At 42.5% G+C, this 20037-nt stretch overlaps 3 protein-coding genes across 4 annotated transcripts in view; 2 read left to right on the forward strand and 1 right to left on the reverse strand.

Annotated features, from left to right (window-relative positions):
* Positions 1-3720, forward strand: part of LOC119303481 (probable zinc metalloprotease EGY1, chloroplastic) — a 7781-nt gene extending 4061 nt beyond the window's left edge. The window contains exons 5-10 of the mRNA XM_037580616.1: positions 236-447; positions 1369-1419; positions 1501-1570; positions 2720-2788; positions 3114-3164; positions 3263-3720. Coding sequence (XP_037436513.1) covers positions 236-447; positions 1369-1419; positions 1501-1570; positions 2720-2788; positions 3114-3164; positions 3263-3421 — 612 coding nt within the window. The 3' untranslated portion in view covers positions 3422-3720. The remainder of the gene's footprint in view (positions 1-235; positions 448-1368; positions 1420-1500; positions 1571-2719; positions 2789-3113; positions 3165-3262) is intronic.
* Positions 3721-4222: 502 nt separating this feature from the next.
* Positions 4223-7777, forward strand: LOC119303482 (BTB/POZ and MATH domain-containing protein 5-like). Of its 2 annotated transcripts, none has more exons than XM_037580618.1 (4): positions 4223-4853; positions 5807-6182; positions 6279-6552; positions 7371-7524. In XM_037580618.1, the coding sequence occupies exons 1-4, from the start codon at positions 4375-4377 to the stop codon at positions 7394-7396; spliced, it is 1155 nt and encodes a 384-aa protein (XP_037436515.1). In that variant the 5' UTR covers positions 4223-4374; the 3' UTR covers positions 7397-7524. The 2 variants fall into 2 exon arrangements, with proteins under 2 accessions (XP_037436515.1, XP_037436514.1); XM_037580617.1 differs by having other exon boundaries at positions 4226-4853; positions 7391-7777.
* A 1060-nt stretch (positions 7778-8837) lies between these two features.
* LOC119303483 (replication factor C subunit 5) lies at positions 8838-13253 on the reverse strand. The gene is made up of 11 exons (XM_037580619.1): positions 12962-13253; positions 12753-12863; positions 12596-12628; positions 12089-12257; positions 11500-11681; positions 10968-11104; positions 10704-10802; positions 10091-10160; positions 9927-10001; positions 9645-9690; positions 8838-9134 (listed from the first exon to the last, which is right to left on the reverse strand). The coding sequence occupies exons 1-11, from the start codon at positions 13043-13045 to the stop codon at positions 9076-9078; spliced, it is 1065 nt and encodes a 354-aa protein (XP_037436516.1). The 5' UTR covers positions 13046-13253; the 3' UTR covers positions 8838-9075.
* Between the last annotated feature and the right edge of the window lie 6784 nt (positions 13254-20037).

Consider the following 20037-nt stretch of genomic DNA (forward strand, 5'->3'; position numbering starts at 1 on the left):
ATCTGTTGGGAGTTGCTTGAGTAGTTATATATTTTTTTCTACTTCGGGTGTCATCATTCATGGGAGGTACATTCCAGAGTCTAAATCTTAAGGAAACACCTTTTTTGTCCTATTGGTTATTATTATTTTGACATGTCTAATTTTGTGAACGATGTTGCAAAAGTCATACGATTGTGCATATTTATCTCCAACCACATGTGGAAGTTTTTCTTATTTTCATCATTCACTTCTGTAGTTCAAATCCATTCTACCAGATCGAAAGACAATGTTTGACGTATCAATGGCTGGTCCTTTGGCTGGAGCTGCACTTTCTTTTTCAATGTTCTCTGTAGGCTTGTGGCTCTCCTCAAATCCTGCTGGGGCAACTGATTTGGTTCAAGTACCCAGCAATCTGTTCCAGGGTTCTTTGTTGCTTGGACTTATTAGCAGAGCAATACTTGGTTACAGGTGACTGATACCTGGAATTTTGGACATTTACTTTCTGACATTTAAACTACTCCCTCTGATCCAAAGTAAGTGTCACAGCTTTGAACTAAGTTTAGTTCAACCTTAGTTCAAAACTGCAACACTTATATGGATTGGAGGGAGTAGTATTTAATTTCGTTAGACTATTCTTTAAGTTTTTATCTGTTCTAGTTTCAGATGTGATAGCTGCACTTTTTCCTTCAGTCCATTGTGTTATCCTGTTATAGCTACCATTTTAGAACACTCAGGAAGTGTGTGCTACTTTCCTGATTCTCACTCATAGCTGCAGTTTTTGAGAAGTGTACCAGATTTAGCTGAAACTCTTCTGGTTTAGGAGGATTTTTCGCTTGATCAATTCAAGTAGAATGTCAATGGTTTTCTTAACTCCCAACTTATATTTGATGAATTATTACGTGTAATGGGATCTTCTATGAGTGTGGATAGTTAAGCATTAAGAATTGTTACAGCTTACGAATCGTGTTAGTACCATGGTTTTGTAGGTGTTGCTTCAGCGTCACTTCAGCACTGATAATGTGCCTTTATGCCATGGGGATGTTCTGTTCTGTGTGGAACAATGGATAGTAGCCCATGTCAGCACGTTCCATTTTCTCTCTAATACATGTGCCGGTTGCTCTGTTCCTATGTTGCCAAGCTGTGTCTCACCTTACCACCTTGCCTTAAGCGCTTGATAACTAAAACAGGGGTTAGGCACCTAGCTTCCCCTTATACCACTTTAAAAACTATGGTTGGTGATACAACTTCTGATGAATATACTAGTATACCCATCATCCATGATAGAGGTTATTAACTTTGTATACTTTATCAACTGCTCAACTCTGCATTTTGTAGTTTCGATATAAACTCTATGTTTCTATTTTCTAATGAACCTAAATTGATTTTCAGTGCTTTGCATGCTGCTACGGTTTCTATCCACCCTCTCGTGATCGCTGGCTGGTGAAGTATCGTTCATGAATTGCCCGACCTCTTGTAACCAAACAGGTTTTGTTTGTCTTACTGTTCCTGCAAATTCTGCAGGTGTGGTTTGACAACTACTGCCTTCAATATGCTTCCTGTTGGATGTCTTGACGGTGGAAGAGGTTTACAGGTAAAAATTAATACTCCATATTTTTTCTTATGGATGCAACCAAATAATCATGCTGGACCGTATGCATGTACTCCCTTCATCCAGAAATATGTCATTCCATCTCTTTTTGTCCACATATGAAGTCCATGTTTCAATTTCAAAGAGTTCTCCCCTCCGCTCCTCCTATACACCCCATGACCAGTACTCTCATGAATAAATGAATCTCCTTCCAGTGCTCTTCCTTGGAGAGCATAATTAGTGGGCAGGAGTATGTGCCAGTATCTACTCTTTTTGAGAATGGCTCTCGGTTTCCCTTCATTGACAGTTAATACTGTCTTCAGGACCTTTTTATCATTCACCTCTCTTATAAGAGTTTCTGAGTCGTTTAAGCGTGACTTAGGATGCTATGACTAAACTTAATAAAATGAGAAGTTGTCTTCCATCTTTAGTGGTAGTGAATATCTGCACTTGTGACATGTCCAATCTGTGTGACTTGTATTACCGAGGTGGACAGTAGCATGCAGCCATGAGCTACTGACAAAAGATCATGATCACCCGTCAAAAAAAAAAGAGATCATGATCAAGAGGTCAAGAAACTAGTGTATGCAGGAACAAAATCCATTTATTTAGAGATGCCTGTAGCTGTCAGTGATCTGAAAAGTGGAAACAGTGTTAAGCTCTACTTTGTGAATCTTTGAGTGATTGGGGTTTTTGAATGTTTAGAAAAATAAGAAGTACAACTTGGTACACTGTTCAACCACTGGCAGGTCCTGTACATCTCCATTGCAGAACAGAGCAAGTGTCTCCTGTCTGTGAAAAATCTTCAGACCTAACATTGATTATTCATTTACAACTTTACTGACAGATATATCCATCAATGGGGGCTTCATTTGCACAGTAACAAGTGATACATTCAACATCTCATTACATTGCCCCTTTTACGCTTTTGTTCACGAGTTATTGAAATTTCCATAGCTTGTTTCATCAATCTGCATTAACCTTACAGTAATTAATATCTGGAACCTCTGGACGTTTTGGTGCTTAACCTTGGACTACCTCAGTCCATCTTGCTCTTGGATGGAGCTAGTAGCTTTGAAATAACATGATTGATTAGCAGCAAAATCCTGAGGTTCCTTTACCAAGTCTGAAGTTCTGTGGTGTGTTCAACAGGGTGCTTTCGGCAAGGATGCTTTATTTGGATTTGGCTTGACGACTTATTCGTTGCTTGGACTTGGAGTGGTACGTCAGTCCATGTTGCTTTCTTTCTCTGACCAACAACTTGCACTTAGCCTTCCCAGCTTTGGCTTCAGAGTCTCCATTGCAGTACAGTTTGTGTTTCTTACCTCTAAAAAGAAGAGAAAATACATTTCCATTAATACTAAACTACATGCAGTATTGTACGTGTAATTGTATGTCATAACACCGGTGACCTTAATTATTTTCATACTATCATTACTAAAGAAAAATGGTGGACTTTTTTTATTTATTTCTGGGAACTTTTGACCCAAGACTCAAACGATCAAATCGTTCACTTCTAATGTTCTTTTTTTCCCCCCTTCTATAGCTTGGGGGGCCGCTATCTCTTCCCTGGGGTCTATACGTGCTACTATGTCAGGTAAACAGGAAAATGGGACGGTTAGGAGGCACCAAGCAGGAGGATCCATTTGTTTCATACATTAACCTATGCCTGTCTACCTTGTGGTGTATTCCCAGAGAACACCTGAGAAGCCATGCTTGGACGACGTTAGCGACGTCGGCACCTGGAGGAGGGGCGCCCTGATAGCTTCGGTGTTCCTCGTCGTGCTGATCCTCATCCCTCTGTGGGACGAGCTCGCGGAGGACCTAGGCGTGGGGCTTGTGAGCTCGTTCTGAGACACTACGTAGGTGCTCGCCGGTAGGAGCTAGGCCATGTTGCAGGTCAATTTTGCGCCCAAATTTAGCAAAGCGATAGCGAAATTGCTGTAAGTTCATTCACCGGGAGGTGAAATACGAGTTTTTACTCCTGGGGCGCGTGTGTATGCAGAGATTTGCACAGGGACGGGGCACAGCCATTGAATTTTTCCCGTACGGCCGGGGCAGAGGCGCTGCCCCATCCAGGCTGTAGCCATTGTTTGAAATCATTGCCCGGTACTCCGGTTGCACAGTACAGTAATGTGGCGTGAGTTGGCACAGGGAGCGTTGTTTGTTGATGCGCAATGATTGCTTCTCCGGTAGTATCGCCTTGCAGCGGCAAATCATGCGCTTTATTTATGCTGTAGTACGTTCGGAGGAGAATCGCTGCCTGAGTGCCTGTTGATATGCCTTTGACTTCCCCTCTGTTTTGTTATTATCTCTCACATTGACGAGCATGCTTGCCTGTTTGGAGACGTCAACTGAATTCATCCTACCAAATCAATACACTGGGGGAGTTTTGCTACATGCAACCGTTCGATTCGAGCTTGGATCTGGGCAAGGAAAGATTCAATGTTTTCAAAGAATCCGTTTTCTACAGAAAAAAAGTCGAAATTCATTGGAACATTTTAATTTGAATTTTTAAAAATGGGAGCATGAAATGGTGGTATCACCAGATACTTCTCCAACAAAAAAAATCAGGCGCCACAGCATGAATGCGTCACTCACAGGCCGAAACAGTTGGTTAATTTGTTACCTTCCCGGCGGTTCCCTCCCTCCCTCGTTTCACCCTCTCTCTCTCTCGCTCGCTCCACCCACCGCACCCTCCTCCCTCCCTCGTTTCCCCCGCGTGCTGTAGCAGCTGAGCGCCAAGCCACGAAATCCCCAATCCCCTCCCTCCTCCGCCCGCCAACCCTAGCCTCCCACCCTCCCGCATGGACGACGACGACGCCGGGGGCGGCGGCGACGCGTCCCCGCAGCACGAGGGCGGGGGCGGGGCGGTGGTGATCGAGCGCGGGGCGGGGGCGACGGCGCCCGCGCGGGACGCCGCGGCGGCCTCGCCGACGAGCTCGCGGTCGGTGACGGAGACGGTGAACGGGTCGCACCGGTTCGTGATCCAGGGCTACTCCCTCGCCAAGGGCATGGGCGTGGGCAAGCACATCGCCAGCGAGACCTTCGCCGTGGGCGGCTACCAGTGGGCGATCTACTTCTACCCGGACGGGAAGAACCCCGAGGACAACTCCGCCTACGTCTCCGTCTTCATCGCGCTCGCCTCCGAGGGCACCGACGTCCGCGCCCTCTTCGAGCTCACCCTCCAGGACCAGAGCGGCCGGGGCAAGCACAAGGTGCACTCCCACTTCGACCGCGCCCTCGACGCCGGGCCCTACACCCTCAAGTACCGCGGATCCATGTGGTATGCTCATCCAGCCTTACCTTCCCACCGCAATCGCTTTCTCTCGGGGATCACGGCCCTTACGAGGTCTCCTGCTCCCGTTGCCTTGCGATTTGGCTTTCATTTTAAAGCAATTGGTCAGTAGCTACGCCTAATGTATGATGAGCCTCGATCACAACTCATAACTATCTGATGTGATTCTACCGATTTAGGTCTGTTGGCATGGTTCTCGCCTTATTTTGTAGGTAGCCAGGTGCTGATTCTGACACTGCACCAATAACTAGTCGATTACTAATTGGCTACGGTTAGAAGTTATTTTGGTTGTGCTGTGGGCCTGTTTCTCCTTGGGAGTGCACTGATTAGGATTTGGTGTACGAATTAGTGTTAACTACTTGTCCAACCCATTGGACTGCAACCCCAAATTAACCATGTTTAATTAACTAGTACCACCCTAAATTCCTTGCCAAACACATTATCTGGGAGGACTGTTTTATTTGGATATCCTCTTGTCATGATATTCTCAACACATCCTTCAGCAGAGATATTTACCTGGTTAATGTGTTTGCTTTACATACTTCCATCAGCCTCTGTTTGAACATTTCATATAATTATTTTAATTGATCAACATACTTGTAGATCTACAGTGTCATTTTAGGTGTTAGATCCAATGAATGAGATCAATCAGAAAATTTCTAGTAACTTTAGGTTAAGCTGCGAGCAGCTAGAGAACTTGTAGGTATAGATATAGATATGGCCTACTGTATAAAAGAGTGCGAGATTAGCAACTTTGTGCACACCTGGTAAATTGATTATAAAAGTTTGTGGGAACACACACCTGGTAAATTGATTATAGAAATTTGTGTGAACACGACTGGTCATGTTAATGATTTTTTTAAAAATGCGAAGGGTTTCAAGTAGTAAAAATGTAAATATTTTTTCTGAAATTGGTTTTTAATCTTAATTTCTGTTTTCAGGGGTTATAAAAGGTTTTTTCGACGTACTGCTCTTGAGACATCGGACTTTCTTAAAGACGATTGCTTGAAGATAAATTGTACTGTGGGCGTTGTAACATCAACCATGGAATACTCTAGGCCACATTCTCTAGAGGTTCCGGATTCTGACATAGGCTACCATTTTGGGACGCTTTTGGACTCTCAAGAGGGTGCAGATGTTATTTTTAGTGTAGCAGGAGAGAAGTTTCATGCTCATAAGTTAGTGTTGGCTGCCCGATCTTCTTTTTTTAGATCTGAATTTCTTGATCCTGAATCAGATGAAGAAAACAGTGAAGTCAACACAAGTAACGAAATCAAAGAGATTGTCATCGATGACATGGAGCCAAAAGTATTTCAGGTATGTTTCTTCTATGCTGATCTTATTCTTTGGATTTCGCAGTTTAACAAGCTTGGTTTATATCTTATTATCTTATGCAAATACTCTATGTTGTAGGCTGTGCTTCACTTCATGTACAGGGACAATCTTGTTGGTGATGACGAATTGTCTGCATCAAGCTCAGATTGTCCCATCTTTGATACTTTAGCTGGGAAATTGTTGGCTGCAGCAGACAAATATGAGTTGCCAAGGCTAAGAGTGTTATGTGAATCTTACTTGTGCAAACAGATTTCTGTAAAATCTGTGGCAACTACTCTAGCGCTGGCTGATCGGCATCATGCTACAGAGCTCAAGTCCGTCTGCCTAAAATTTGCTGCTGAGAACCTTTCAGGTAATAAGGCTTAACAAGCAATGCAATTCGATGTGCTCGTCCTATGTAGTTATCGGATAATTGCATTTATATTCATATCTGCTTGAGAACTCCTGTCGGTAGTTTCCAGTTTGCGTCCAAAAGGTGGTGTATGAAACAGCATGCTGCCATTTGTTTCCACAAGTATACACCCTTATGCATACTCATGGAAAGGAACAGTGGCCCATATGATGCCTTTGTTTGTAGCAATAGTTAGAACAGAAGATGTACCACTTAGTAATACAGATACATGTATCTTTTTGTGCTGAGGGCACAATGTTAGCCTGATGACGGCAACGTTTTGAATCTCCCATTATGCCAATCAGACAGCAAGCTACAGTAGTTGGCTCAAAGCATTTTAATTTTCATTTGTGTGTCATGCTCTCAATTTGACAATATTTTCATCCGAGATATCCTATAACGTCAGTAATTTAATGTGTACTGCTTTTTTATGGTACTCCCTCCGGTCCTTTTTAGTTCGCATATAAGATTTGACTGAAGTCAAGCCTCGTAAAGTTTGACCAACTTTATAGAAAAAAGTACCAACATTCACAATTTGAAATCAATATCAATAGATGTGTCATGGCTTAAAGTTTCATATTGTATAACTTTAGCATGGCAGATGTTTATATTTTTTCATATAAATACGGTCAAACTTTGTGAAGTTTGACTTCAGAGAATTCTAATATGCAGAGTAAAAAGGACCGGAGGGAGTACTTGTAGACTGCCTTTGCATATGTTTCTACTGTTTGTTTCTTGGTGGTGCCCAAACAAGCGTCCTGAACTGTATAACATTCCAGATGCCCTTATGTATCTGCAGCTGTAATCCGGACCGACGGATTCGATTACCTCAAAGACAACTGCCCGGCGCTACAGTCAGAGATCCTCCGGACAGTAGCCGGGTGCGAGGAGGAATGCAGCAGCGGGGGCAAGAGCCAGAGCGTGTGGGGCCAGATCTCGGATGGCGGCGACACCAGCGGGCGCAGGGTGAGGCCCAGGGTCTAACGCCGCCGCCGCCAGCAAGCACTGACCTGTATGTGTTAGCGAGCAGTCGCTGCTGTATAAATTCGTAACAGTCATTTGATTTTGTGACAGATCTTCTTGTAATAATAGTAGCATCCGCTCTGTTGTACTACCTTCTTCGTTCATAACCTTTTTGTTGGATAATTTACCTTCTTTTTTTGAAAGAGAACTTTGCTTCGCTTAACTGTTAATAAGCTTGCCTTTATCAAGCGGAGCCACTACGTCAGGTGATGAGGTGAACAACTGAGACTGGCCACGCTAACTCGGTCTCGCAGAATACTACTATTTGGATTGTATGATGTTCATAGTATTCTTCTAAAGATTATACAGTATTTCTTAGGAGAATTTCTAATAAACACTCTGGGTCAGATGAATGGTGTTGCCAAAATTCCTTTGGACGGAGGGAGTACTTTTCTGTGTTAGAATTCCATAGTGATTTCAGAATAAGTAGACTAGTTAAGTCTGAAAAAGCAAAAGATAACATTGTAAGAATCACATTTTTGAACGTAAAGGCTTATCATTATCCTCCCTTCCTTTTTTATACAAATCTGACACATTTGTGCACGCCAACATGAACTAAAACACATACTAGCACAACTCTTCTGAGAATATTTTGAATTAATACACGTGTATAGACAGGCCCTTGTATTTACATTTACAAATGCATCAAGTATTACCTGTAAATGGAATACATTGATGTTGGTAAAAAGCGCTTGGCTGTTTAAGTATTTAATCATTGTTACGATTTACTCCCTCCTTTCTAATTGGGCATGGCTCCAAATCTTAGTCAAATGATAGAACATATAAAAAAGAATATAGTATCAATTGAGACTTGATTAAGTCTCAGTCAACTGAGATTTAGCAATTCCGTTTCTTATTTATAGGTATCTCTAGCACATATCAGAACAGTTATACCATTAGGAACTATAATATTTCAAATTTCTAATGCTATAATATTTATGATATACTCATATACTCCCTCCGTTCCGAAATAATTGTCTTTCTAGAGATTTCAACAAGTGACTACATACGGAGCAAGATGAGTGAATCTACACTCTAAAACATGTCTACATACATCCGTATGTTGTAGTCCATTTGAGATGGCTAGAAAGACAATTATTTTGGAACGGAGGGAGTAACTTATAATATGTACGTGTAAGCCTTCTATAACCAGAAAGGAGGTAGTGATATCGTTTAGCACCCTGTTGGCATTTATAGGATGAGATGCTGAAATTCGTTTGACGTCCAAGCACAAGGCAGAACAAAATCAAGACGATCATAGGTGGGCGACTCCACCTTTCAGTAGCAAATGATTCAAAGTAAATAAGTACTTGCTCACATGAATTCAGTACAAACTACACTGACTGAGTAACATACAAAATGTAAGCGCCCACACATCAGACCAAAGCGATTGCGACGACAGAGACTGCGAACTAGGAGCATCTTCTTGCAGCGGCAAACATCCGTATGCTCTGGTTTTGCTCAACCAAATGCGGCACAAAGGAACTCCTTGTAAATGCTCATGAACTTGGCCACGAAAGCTGCAGAAACAGTAGCAAAACATGGGTGCAGACGAGTCAGGGATCAGTTTTTGAGTACCAACTAGGCTAGTGCCGCCACAATGGTAGCCACCCAAAATATTGAAATACAATGTACACAGATCATGAGGTATATATATGCCAGATTAAGGGCATCTCTGATCCAAAGGATTTCCTTAAGAACTGTGGAGGATTGTAAGGAGTTTTTCATATGTTGTTGGTTCAATTTGTAGGATTGTATTCCACTACATTTTGAGGGAAAGTTTCTATTAACTTGTCTCTCTTTGAAACAAGACCTATATTTTTAATAGTGCAACCAAATCTATGGTTTTTACTTATTACGTGGTGCCATCAAATCGTATTGTGAGACGACATAGCTAGGTCCATTTATGCCGATAATAATCAGATAAGTCAAACTATTGGTACAATACAAATATGCACACGCTAGACCAACAAGAAACCTGACAACATTATGCACAACACACCAGTTTCTAAAAGGTGCACAAGATGTACCTTCCAGATGAAAAATGGCCTTTGACCCAAGTCGCATCTTGTGTTCCTGCCAAAGACATGACACCAGAGCTTAACAAGCAGATTTATCACAAGAATGAAAATAAGCATCAATAAGGAGGAAAATACAAAATTAAGGCCATAGAACTAAGAGGTAGAGCTAGTACTATGTGAAATTAGTGGAGATAGAACATGAAAAGTCTACTGTACTCCTACGTTACAAAGAACATATGAAACTAAATTGGCTGGGAGCTGGGAAAAAATGTTAGCATAACAATTACTCACATAGTGTGCAGCCCAGTGACAAACTTCATGCTTTAAATCAGAGTCTAACTTCTTCATTAACTCGGTTAACAACTTCTGCAATTGTCAAAAACAAGTTTAACTTGCACCCACATTAAAGGTCATCGAAAAATGAAGGTAAAGCAGCAATAGAAGCATTGTGTCACCTTCAAGATGCTTTCAGGTGGGATACAATTCACAAGTAACTCATAGAATTTCTGGCGTACAGAATATAGCCTGAAATATTAATTTTACTATTCAAAGTCAAATCAAAGCGAAACCAGAAAATGTCTTAGATGACTCACTATGTAAGGAAAATTAGTAAACAGATATTGTGAAGAACAAAAGTGCGTAACAGATGGTGAACCACCAAAAATAGCAGATGTCGCTTCCATATGGTGTGACACAAGACGAAAATATAACATTCCAAGCAGATGCAGATCCATTACCATGCCTATTAGATTAAATAAGTAAAGTACAAGACATCTCATGACATCAATGCTGGCTGCTGGCCGCATGTAGGTTACGAAATCTCTTCAATTCTGAAGATCTTCCTAATAATTCTACAATGGGTATCCACTGATGGCCGGGAGCCATTATGATGCATGAAAAGAGGGCTCGAGGGAGAACAATAATGTAATAGTATCTTTACAGAAAAAAGGAAAACAAATATGTGGTGACTAAAAATGAAAAATGAAAACATGTAAACAGGAAATGAAAGGAAAAGGCAAACATTAGGGACTGCAGCTCAATAGAAGTTGGAAATGAAACACGACAGACCTTTTAGGGCTTTGTTCACTCAAGATTTCAGTTGCTATTTCAGACACATACTGCTCCCAGTCAAGAGGAGGCGCCACTTGATTTGCTGAAAATGGATATCTGCAATATAGAAACAGAAGAAAAAAACTTAAGGGAAAACCAGATAAATGTAAAAACTAAAGGGCGTAAACAGTGAGATACATGATACAAATATAAAACTAGGGACACAGCACAACCAACATTAACAGAACTGCAGTAACAATTAAAGGTAGCAGTCGGGCTTACTGCTGGACTTTGCATGTCTCAAAAAATAATATTGCTCGCCTCAAGTTGCGGTTTGATTGAGCTGCTATCCGAGCAGCAAATCCAAATGGAAGTTGCAGATTCTCTTTCTTCCCAATGAATTCCAGTACTTGTACAATCTGCAAATGGGCAAGGTTTAGGGGTGCAGTATGCATAACTTCTTCAACTATACATAGAATAATGAGGTTGGAGCACAGTTAAAAATTTCACTACCATTTCCTTGCTGTGAACATGGTACAAATAAACTGATAAAAGCATAGATTCAAACCTTACATAGAGCAGTTCAAACAACCCTGGTAAAGTCCCGACTTTACAGATTCAATTCACAACACTTATGAAAATGAATAAAGCTCAATTTACCATAACTGAACTAATTACCAAGCTCAGAAGCAAAGGAACCCATGCAAGTTTTGAACACCCTATTAGACATAGTAGCACCGACCATGAAATCAAGCCAAAGATCCACAACTGACACTAGTTGCAGTAAAAATGGCATCAAATATCCATTACTAACCTGATCTTCGGTAGGTGCATTCACTCGCACATTCAAGCAACGGGACCTTACAGCTTCTGTCACCTTTGAGGAGCTATTACAGCATAATATGAGTCTACACGATGCACTGTATTTCTCCATTGTCCTACGGAGGGAATGTTGTGCTTCTCGTGACAGCTTGTCAACTTCATTTAGGACAAGCACTGCAAATATACAAAGTATGTTTAAGTTTATGTTGAATGAGGAATTTGTTTTTAAATAAAGCAAGCATACAGCCTAAGCAAGTGGCATGGTCACTTTGCATAGCATCATCTGTTTATGCACTTGTTGAAATCATCCACTGAAAAGTACTACCTCCGTCCCTTAATATAAGACATTTTTGCAGTTCAATTTGAACTGCAAAAACGTCTTATATTAAGCAACGGAGGTAGTAACGAGTAAATCATCTAGCATTGTATAAGACAACTTCATGCTATATAGAGATGTTTCATCATTACAGGGTGCAATAGACAATGGTGCCAGGGGAAGAAAAGCTAGTGGCAACTTCTTTGTAAGACAACAATATTTGGAACTAGAGAGTTATAAGAACAAAATCAGAAGAAGTACCAACCTTTAAATGCTCTCTTGCCCTTGGCATCAATCGGCCTACTCTTGGCCATCTCTTTGATAACCTCCTGAACAACATACCTGTCCTGAAAGCCAGCATCGCTGGGGTTCATTTCCACATGGTGGGAACTTGACAACATCGCCAGCTCTAGATCAAATGTCCTCGTCCCGGTCTGTACAAAGGAAATTGCACATCAAACTCTCAGACATATTCATAGCTATCCCAAATTGACAACTTAGGTAATGCCACAGAACACTAATAAGCTATCGACATACAGAGAAATGGCAAATGCTTTGTTTCATATCATGGTGGATCAGTGCTATGTTCACCAATAGCACAAACTGAAAAAAAAAGACTCCCTGTATGCATGACACATGTAGTGACAACCGCATAACTTTTTATTTGCATACTACTTTCTGTCAATTCTTCAATGACACATCGCAACATTGCAATAATAGTGACAATAACAAGGAAAGACAGAGATGGGCTGAAAGAAGGGCCACGACTCACATCGATCTTCCAAGTCTTATTCTCCATCTTCACCTGCAACGGGGCCATCAAAATGCACGAAAATGTCAGCAGAAAAATAAACACCCCGGCCACGGGCAAAAAAAAAAGGTAAAAAAATCTAGATCTTCAAAGATTTATCCTGAAGAGAAGGAACTACCTTCTCCACACCGGCGCCGAACATCTGCTTGATGAGCGCCATGATTAGGGTTTTCTTGCCGGACCCCGGCGGGCCATAGAAGAGCAGGTGCGGGCAGTCCTGCTCCGCCACCTGAACCAAACGGACACCGACAGAACAGATCAGCACACAAGGAGGCGGGGGAGACCCTAGGAGAGTGATTTTAGGAGGGGCGGGTCGCGGGTTCTTACGAATTTCTTGAGGTTCTGCGCGACCTGCTCATGGACGATGACCTTGTCTAGGGTTTTCGGCCGGTGCTTGTCCACCCACAGCATCTTCGCCCCTCTTCCCCCCTTTGGGCCGCCTCGCCGCCGATGAGAGAGATGGGGAGGGAGATGAGGATTTGGAGATTGGATTTGGGAGAGGTGGGGAGGGGAATGGAGGAGACTGGCGGGAACTTGGCAGTGAGGGGGGGATTGAGGGCGGCCTCTCGCGCCAGAGGGGGGAGGAGGGTTTTGGGGCTTCACCGAGCGCTAGGCGCCTATCTGACGCTCAACCCTAGCATACTACTCATACTGCCCAAAATTTAGTGCCCTAATTTGTTTGTGTAAAGTCAAGGGCTCAAATGTTCATGAAAGTGCATCCAAGTCTTTAGATTGATTTCGATATTGGTAACATACATAGTTGAGTGACTAAGTGTTCACCAAGTGCCTATCAGGGTTTTTAGACCCTAGTGGAAAGGTTGTCGAGCATCGTCGACCCTTCCCACAATAGATCTAACAACCTCTTTAAATTTCGTTGAGTTATTAGGACATCTCCAAGGCAAACCCGCAAACCGCTCGCATCTGTCTGAACCACGGAATTCATCCAACGCGAGAATGTATCGGTCGGCGGAGCGGTCCGGACGCGATTTCTCCCGCAAACCGGAGACGAGTGAGGGACGGGGGCTTTGCGGGAGTTCGGACCGATCCCATGCCCGCTTCTGACCGCCCTGGCTCATCAAAAACCCTCACTGCCCCTCCCGCTCTTTCCTTCTGATGCACACACCGCTTATCGTGTCGCATTCATGCCGGCCCAGAGCACGTGGAGGTCGGCATTGATGTCGCGATGTGACCAGAGGGAGGGAAGGCGGCGCTGACCAACGTGACCTCTCGGCAGCTGATACGTCTCCAACATATCGATATTTTTTTATTGTTCATCAGCTGATACGTCACCAGGCCGAGCTTCCAGGGTCTTATATCACCCTGGAAGCTTTTGGAGCACACGAGAGGAGGCTCGTGGGGGGCACTAGACACCAGGGCACGCCAGGGGCCTCCGGCGTGCCCTGGTGGGTAGTGGGGCCCACGGGGACCTTGTTGACCTACCTCCACCTCTATAAATACTCCAAAATTCCAAAAACCCTAGGGGAGTCAACGAAACACTTTTCCACCCGCCGCAAGTTCCAGAACCATGAGATCCAATCCAGAGGCCTTTTGCGGCACTCTGTTGGAGGGGGCAACGATCACGAAGGGGTTCTTCATCGTCCTTCTTGCCCCTCCGATGATGCGTGAGTACTTTACCACAAACCTACGGGTCCGTAGCTAGTAGCTAGATGGCTTCTTCTCTCTTTTTGATCTTCAATATAATGTTCTCCTCGATGTTCTTGGAAATCTATTTGATGTAACTCTTTTTTACGGTGTGCTTGTTGGGATCTGATGAATTGTGAGTTTATGATCAAATCTATCCATGAATATTATTTGAGTCTTTGCTGAACTCTTTTATGCATAATCGTTATAGTTTCATATTTCTTCTCTGAATTATTGGTTTGGTTTGGCCAACTAAATTGATTTTTCTTGCCATGGGAAGAGGTGCTTTGTGATGGGTTCGATCTTGCGGTGCTCAATCTCAGTGATAGAAAAGAGACATGACACACGTGTATCGTTGCTATCAAGGGTAATAAGATGGGGTTTATTCATACGTGTGTTTATCTTGTATACATCCTGTCATCATTCTTATTGCATTACTCCATTTTTCGATGAACTTAATACACTAGATGCATGCTGGATATCGGTCGATGTGTGGAATAATAGTAGTATATGCAGAATCGTTTCAGTCTACTAATCTTGAACGTGATGCCTATATACATGATCATTGCCTTGGATGTCGTCATAATTATTTATTTTTTTGTCAATTTCCCAACAATAATTTGTGTATCCGCCGTATGCTATTTGTTGGGGAACGTAGTAATTTCAAAATTTTCCTACGCACACACAGAATCATGGTGATGCATAGCAACAAGAGGGGAGAGTGTGTCTACGTACCCTCATAGACCGAATGCGGAAGCATTAGCACAATGCGGTTGATGTAGTCGTATGTCTTCACGATCCGACCGATCCAAGTACCAAACACACGGCACCTTCGAGTTCTGCACACGTTCAACTCGATGACGTCCCGCGAGCTCCGATCCGGCAAAGCTTCACAGGAGAGTTTCGTCAGCACGACGGCGTGGTGACGGTGATGATGATGATACCGACGCAGGGCTTCGCCTAAGCACCGCTACGATATGATCGAGGTGGATTATGGTGGAGGGGGGCACCGCACACGGCTAAGAGATCAATGATCAATTGTTGTGTCTATGGGGTGCCCCTGCCCCCATATATTAAGGAGCAAGGGGGAGGAGGCGGCCGGCCAGGGAGAGGCGCGCCAAGGGGAGTCCTACTCCCACTGGGAGTAGGATTCCCCCCTTTCCAACTTGGAGAAGGAGAGGGAAGGAAGAGGAAGGAGGGAGGAAGGAAAGGGGGGGCCGGCCCCCCTCCCAATTCAGATTGGGCTTGGGGGGGCGCCACCTCCCTTGCTCCTTTCCCCTCCTTTCCACTAAAGCCCAATAAGGCCCATATACCTCCCGGGGGGGTCCGATAACCTCCCGGTGCTCCGGTATATTCCCGATCTCACCCGAAACCATTCCGGTATCCAAATATAGTCGTCCAATATATCGATTTTTACGTCTTGACCATTTCGAGACTCCTCGTCATGTCCGTGATCATATCCGGGACTCCGAACTACCTTCGGTACATCAAAACACAAAAACTCATAATACCGATCATCACCGAACTTTAAGCGTGCGGACCCTACGGGTTCGAGAACTATGTAGACATGACCGAGACACGTCTTCGGTCAATAACCAATAGCGGAACCTGGATGCTCATATTGGTTCCTACATATTCTACGAGGATCTTTATCGGTCAAACCGCATAACAACATACGTTGTTCCCTTTGTTATCGGTATGTTACTTGCCCGAGATTCGATCGTCAGTATCTCAATACCTAGTTCAATCTCGTTACCGGCAAGTCTCTTTACTCGTTTTGTAATACATCATCCCGCAACTAACTCATTAGTTACAATGCTTGCAAGGCTTATAGTGATGTGCATTACCGAGTAGGCCTAGAGATACCTCTCCGACAGTCGGATGACAAATCCTAATCTCGAAATACGCCAACTCAACAAGTACCTTCGTAGACACCTATAGAGCACCTTTATAATCACCCAGTTATGTTGTGACGTTTGGTAGCACACAAAGTGTTCCTCCGGTAAACGGGAGTTGCATAATCTCATAGTCATAGGAACATGTATAAGTCATGAAGAAAGCAATAGCAACATACTAAACGATCAAGTGCTAAGCTAACGGAATGGGTCAAGTCAATCACATCATTCTCCTAATTATGTGATCCCGTTAATCAAATGACAACTCATGTCTATGGTTAGGAAACATAACCATCTTTGATAAATGAGCTAGTCAAGTAGAGGCATACTAGTGACACTTTGTTTGTCTATGTATTCACACATGTATCATGTTTCCGGTTAATACAATTCTAGCATGAATAATAAACATTTATCATGATATAAGGAAATAAATAATAACTTTATTATTGCCTCTAGAGCATATTTCCTTCAGTCTCTGATACCTCTCCAACGTATCTATAATTTTTTATTGCTCCATGCTATATTATCTACTGTTTTGGACCATATTGGGCTTTATTTTCCACTTTTATATTATTTTTGGGACTAACCTATTAACCGGAGGCCCAGCCCAGAATTGTTGTTTTTTGCCTATTTCAGTGTTTCGGACAAACAGAATATCAAACGGAGTCCAAACGGAATGAAACCTTCGGGAACATGATTTTCTCATCAGATAAGACCCAGGAGACTTGGACCCTCCGTCAAGAAAGCCACGAGGCGGTCACGAGGGTGGAGGGCACCCCCCCTAGGGCGCGCCCCCCTGCCTCGTGGGACCCTCGAAGCTCCACCGACGTACGCCTTCCTCCTATATATACCTACGTACCCCCAAATGATCGGGGATGGAGCCAAAAACCTAATTCCACCGCTGCAACTTTTTGTATCCACGAGATCCCATCTTGGGGCCTGTTCCGGAGCTCCGCCGGAGGGGCATCGATCACGGAGGGCTTCTACGTCATCATCCAAGCCCCTCCGATGAAGTGTGAGTAGTTTACTTTAGACCTACGGGTCCATAGTTAGTAGCTAGATGGCTTCTTCTCTCTTTTTGGATCTCAATACAATGTTCTCCCCCTCTCTCGTGGAGATCTATTCATGTAATCTTCTTTTTGCGGTGTGTTTGTTGAGACCGATGAATTGTGGGTTTATGATCCAGTCTATCTATGAATAATATTTGAATCTTCTCTGAATTCTTTTATGTATGATTGGTTATCTTTGCAAGTCTCTTCGAATTATCAGTTTGGTTTGGACTACTAGATTGGGTTTTCTTGCCATGGGAGAAGTGCTTAGCTTTGGGTTCGATCTTGCAGTGTCCTTTCCCAGTGACAGAAGGGGAAGCAAGGCGCGTATTGTATTGTTGCCATCGAGGATAACAAGATGGGGTTTTTATCATATTGCATGAAACTATCCCTCTACATCATGTCATCTTGCTTAAGGCGTTACTCTGTTTTTAACTTAATACTCTAGATGCATGCTGGATAGCGGTCGATGAGTGGAGTAATAGTAGTAGATGCAGGCAGGAGTCGTTCTACTTGTCTCGGACGTGATGCCTATATACATGATCATACCTAGATATTCTCATAACTATGCTTAATTCTATCAATTGCTCAACAGTAATTTGTTCACCCATCGTAGAATACTTATGCTCTTGAGAGAAGCCACTAGTGAAACCTATGTCCCCCAGGTCTCTTTCTCATCATATCAATCTCCATCACTTTATTATTGCTTTGCTTTTTTTTTACTTTGCCTTTTACTTTTCACTTTGCATCTCTATACCAAAAATACCAAAAATATTATTTGTCATCTCTATCAGATCTCACTTTCGTAAGTGACCGTGAAGGGATTGACAACCCCTAAGCGCATTGGTTGCGTTGAGCTATTGTTTTGTGTAGGTACGAGGGACTCGTGCGTAGCCTCCTACTGGATTGATACATTGGTTCTCAAAAACTGAGGGAAATACTTACGCTACTTTGCTGCATCATCCTCTCCTCTTCGGGGAAATCCAACACAGTGCTCAAGAGGTAGCAAGAAGAATTTCTAGCGCCGTTGCCGGGGAGTCTGGGCAAAAGTCAACATACCAAGTACCCATCACAATCCCTATCTCCCGCATTACATTATTTGCCATTTGCCTCTCGTTTTCCTCTCCCCCACTTCACCCTTGCTGTTTTATTCGCCCTCTCTCTCTCTCTATCCTCCCTCTCTTTCTCTATTTGCCTCTTTTTTCCCGTTTGCCTTTTGTTTGCTCGCTTGTCGTCATGGCTAGTCTCATATCTTCTCCGTTGTCTCCCGAGAATGAAGTTCTAAATTTTAAACAAAGGGAGGGAGAAAATATAAAAGATGCTTGGTATATAATTTGCAATGCTCAAAATAGATCTATGAGGAAGCAATCTACTTCAGTTCTTCTCCGCAATTTTTATGTAGGTGCTAGTCCTTGGTATAGATATATCCTTGATACCATTACCGGAGGGAATTTCTTGGGTAGCCATACTTTTGATTCTTATAATGCTATGTTAGATTTATTTGGCTCACCACCTCTTTTGGTTAATGGAACTATGTTAACTTTGGAGCATGTTATGCAAAGACTTGAAATTATTGAAAATAAAGTTGCTACCATTGAATTAATTGAAAATATAGATAAAAAGATCCACAATCAAATTACCCAATATGGATCTAAGGTAGGAATGACTTTGAAAAATATTAAGGAAAAGGAACCCATAGTTAATGAGAAAATAAATCTAGATTCCACTAGAATCGATAAACTTGAGGGTATCATTACGAACTTGGGAACCGCTTTTTCTTCCGTAAAGAATAATCCAAGTCCTCCTACTAAAATTTCCAAGCTTATGTATGTTCCTAAAAATAAGGGTGAATCATCTAGTAAGGAAACTGCAGATCTTAAATCTATAAGTATTCATCCCAATCTTTTTGTTATCATTAAAGAACCAATTGCTACAAATGAATTTTTTGATCTTGTGCCTAAGAGTTTGATAATCACTAGAAAGAAAGAAATTCCTAAGGGAGATAGATGCCTCATTGAAGAATTGCCTACCAAAGATGGCAATACCTAGATCTATTCTTGCTTGTTATGCCTAGCTAGGGGCGTTAAACGATAGCGCTTGTTGGAAGGCAACCCAATTTTATTTTTATTCCTTGCTTTTTGCTCCTGATTAGTAATAAATAAATTATCTAGACTCTGTTTTGGTTGTGTTTTTTTGTGTTTAATTAGTGTTTGTGCCAAGTAGAACCGTTGGGAAGACTTGGGGAAAGTCTTGTTGAACTTGCTGTAAAAACAGAAACTTTAGCGCTCACGAGAACTGCTGTAATTTTTATTTGGAAAGTGCTATTTAGTTAATTATTTTTGCAGATGATTAATAGATAAATTCCTCACGTACAGCAATTTATTTTAGAATTTTTGGGGTTCCAGATCTTGCGCTAGCTACAGATTACTACAGACTGTTCTGTTTTTGACAGATTCTGTTTTTCGTGTGTTGTTTGCTTATTTTGATGAATCTATGGCTATTAAAATAGTTTATAATCCATAGATAAGTTGGAATAAAGTAGGTTTAACACTAATATAAATAAATAATGAGTTCATTACAGTACCTTGAAGTGGTCTTTTGTTTTTTTTTCGTTAACAGAGCTCGTGAGATTTTCTACTTTAAGTTTTGTGTTGTGAAGTTTTCAAGTTTTGGGTAAAGATTTGATGGATTATGGAACAAGGAGTGGCAAGATACTAAGCTTGGGGATGCCCATGGCACCCCCAAGATAATCTAAGGACACCTAAAAGTCAAAGCTTGGGGATGCCCCGGAATGCATCCCCTCTTTCGTCTACTTCTA

This window comes from Triticum dicoccoides, chromosome 5A, assembly GCF_002162155.2.
Source record: "Triticum dicoccoides isolate Atlit2015 ecotype Zavitan chromosome 5A, WEW_v2.0, whole genome shotgun sequence".
NCBI classification, from domain to species: domain Eukaryota; kingdom Viridiplantae; phylum Streptophyta; class Magnoliopsida; order Poales; family Poaceae; genus Triticum; species Triticum dicoccoides.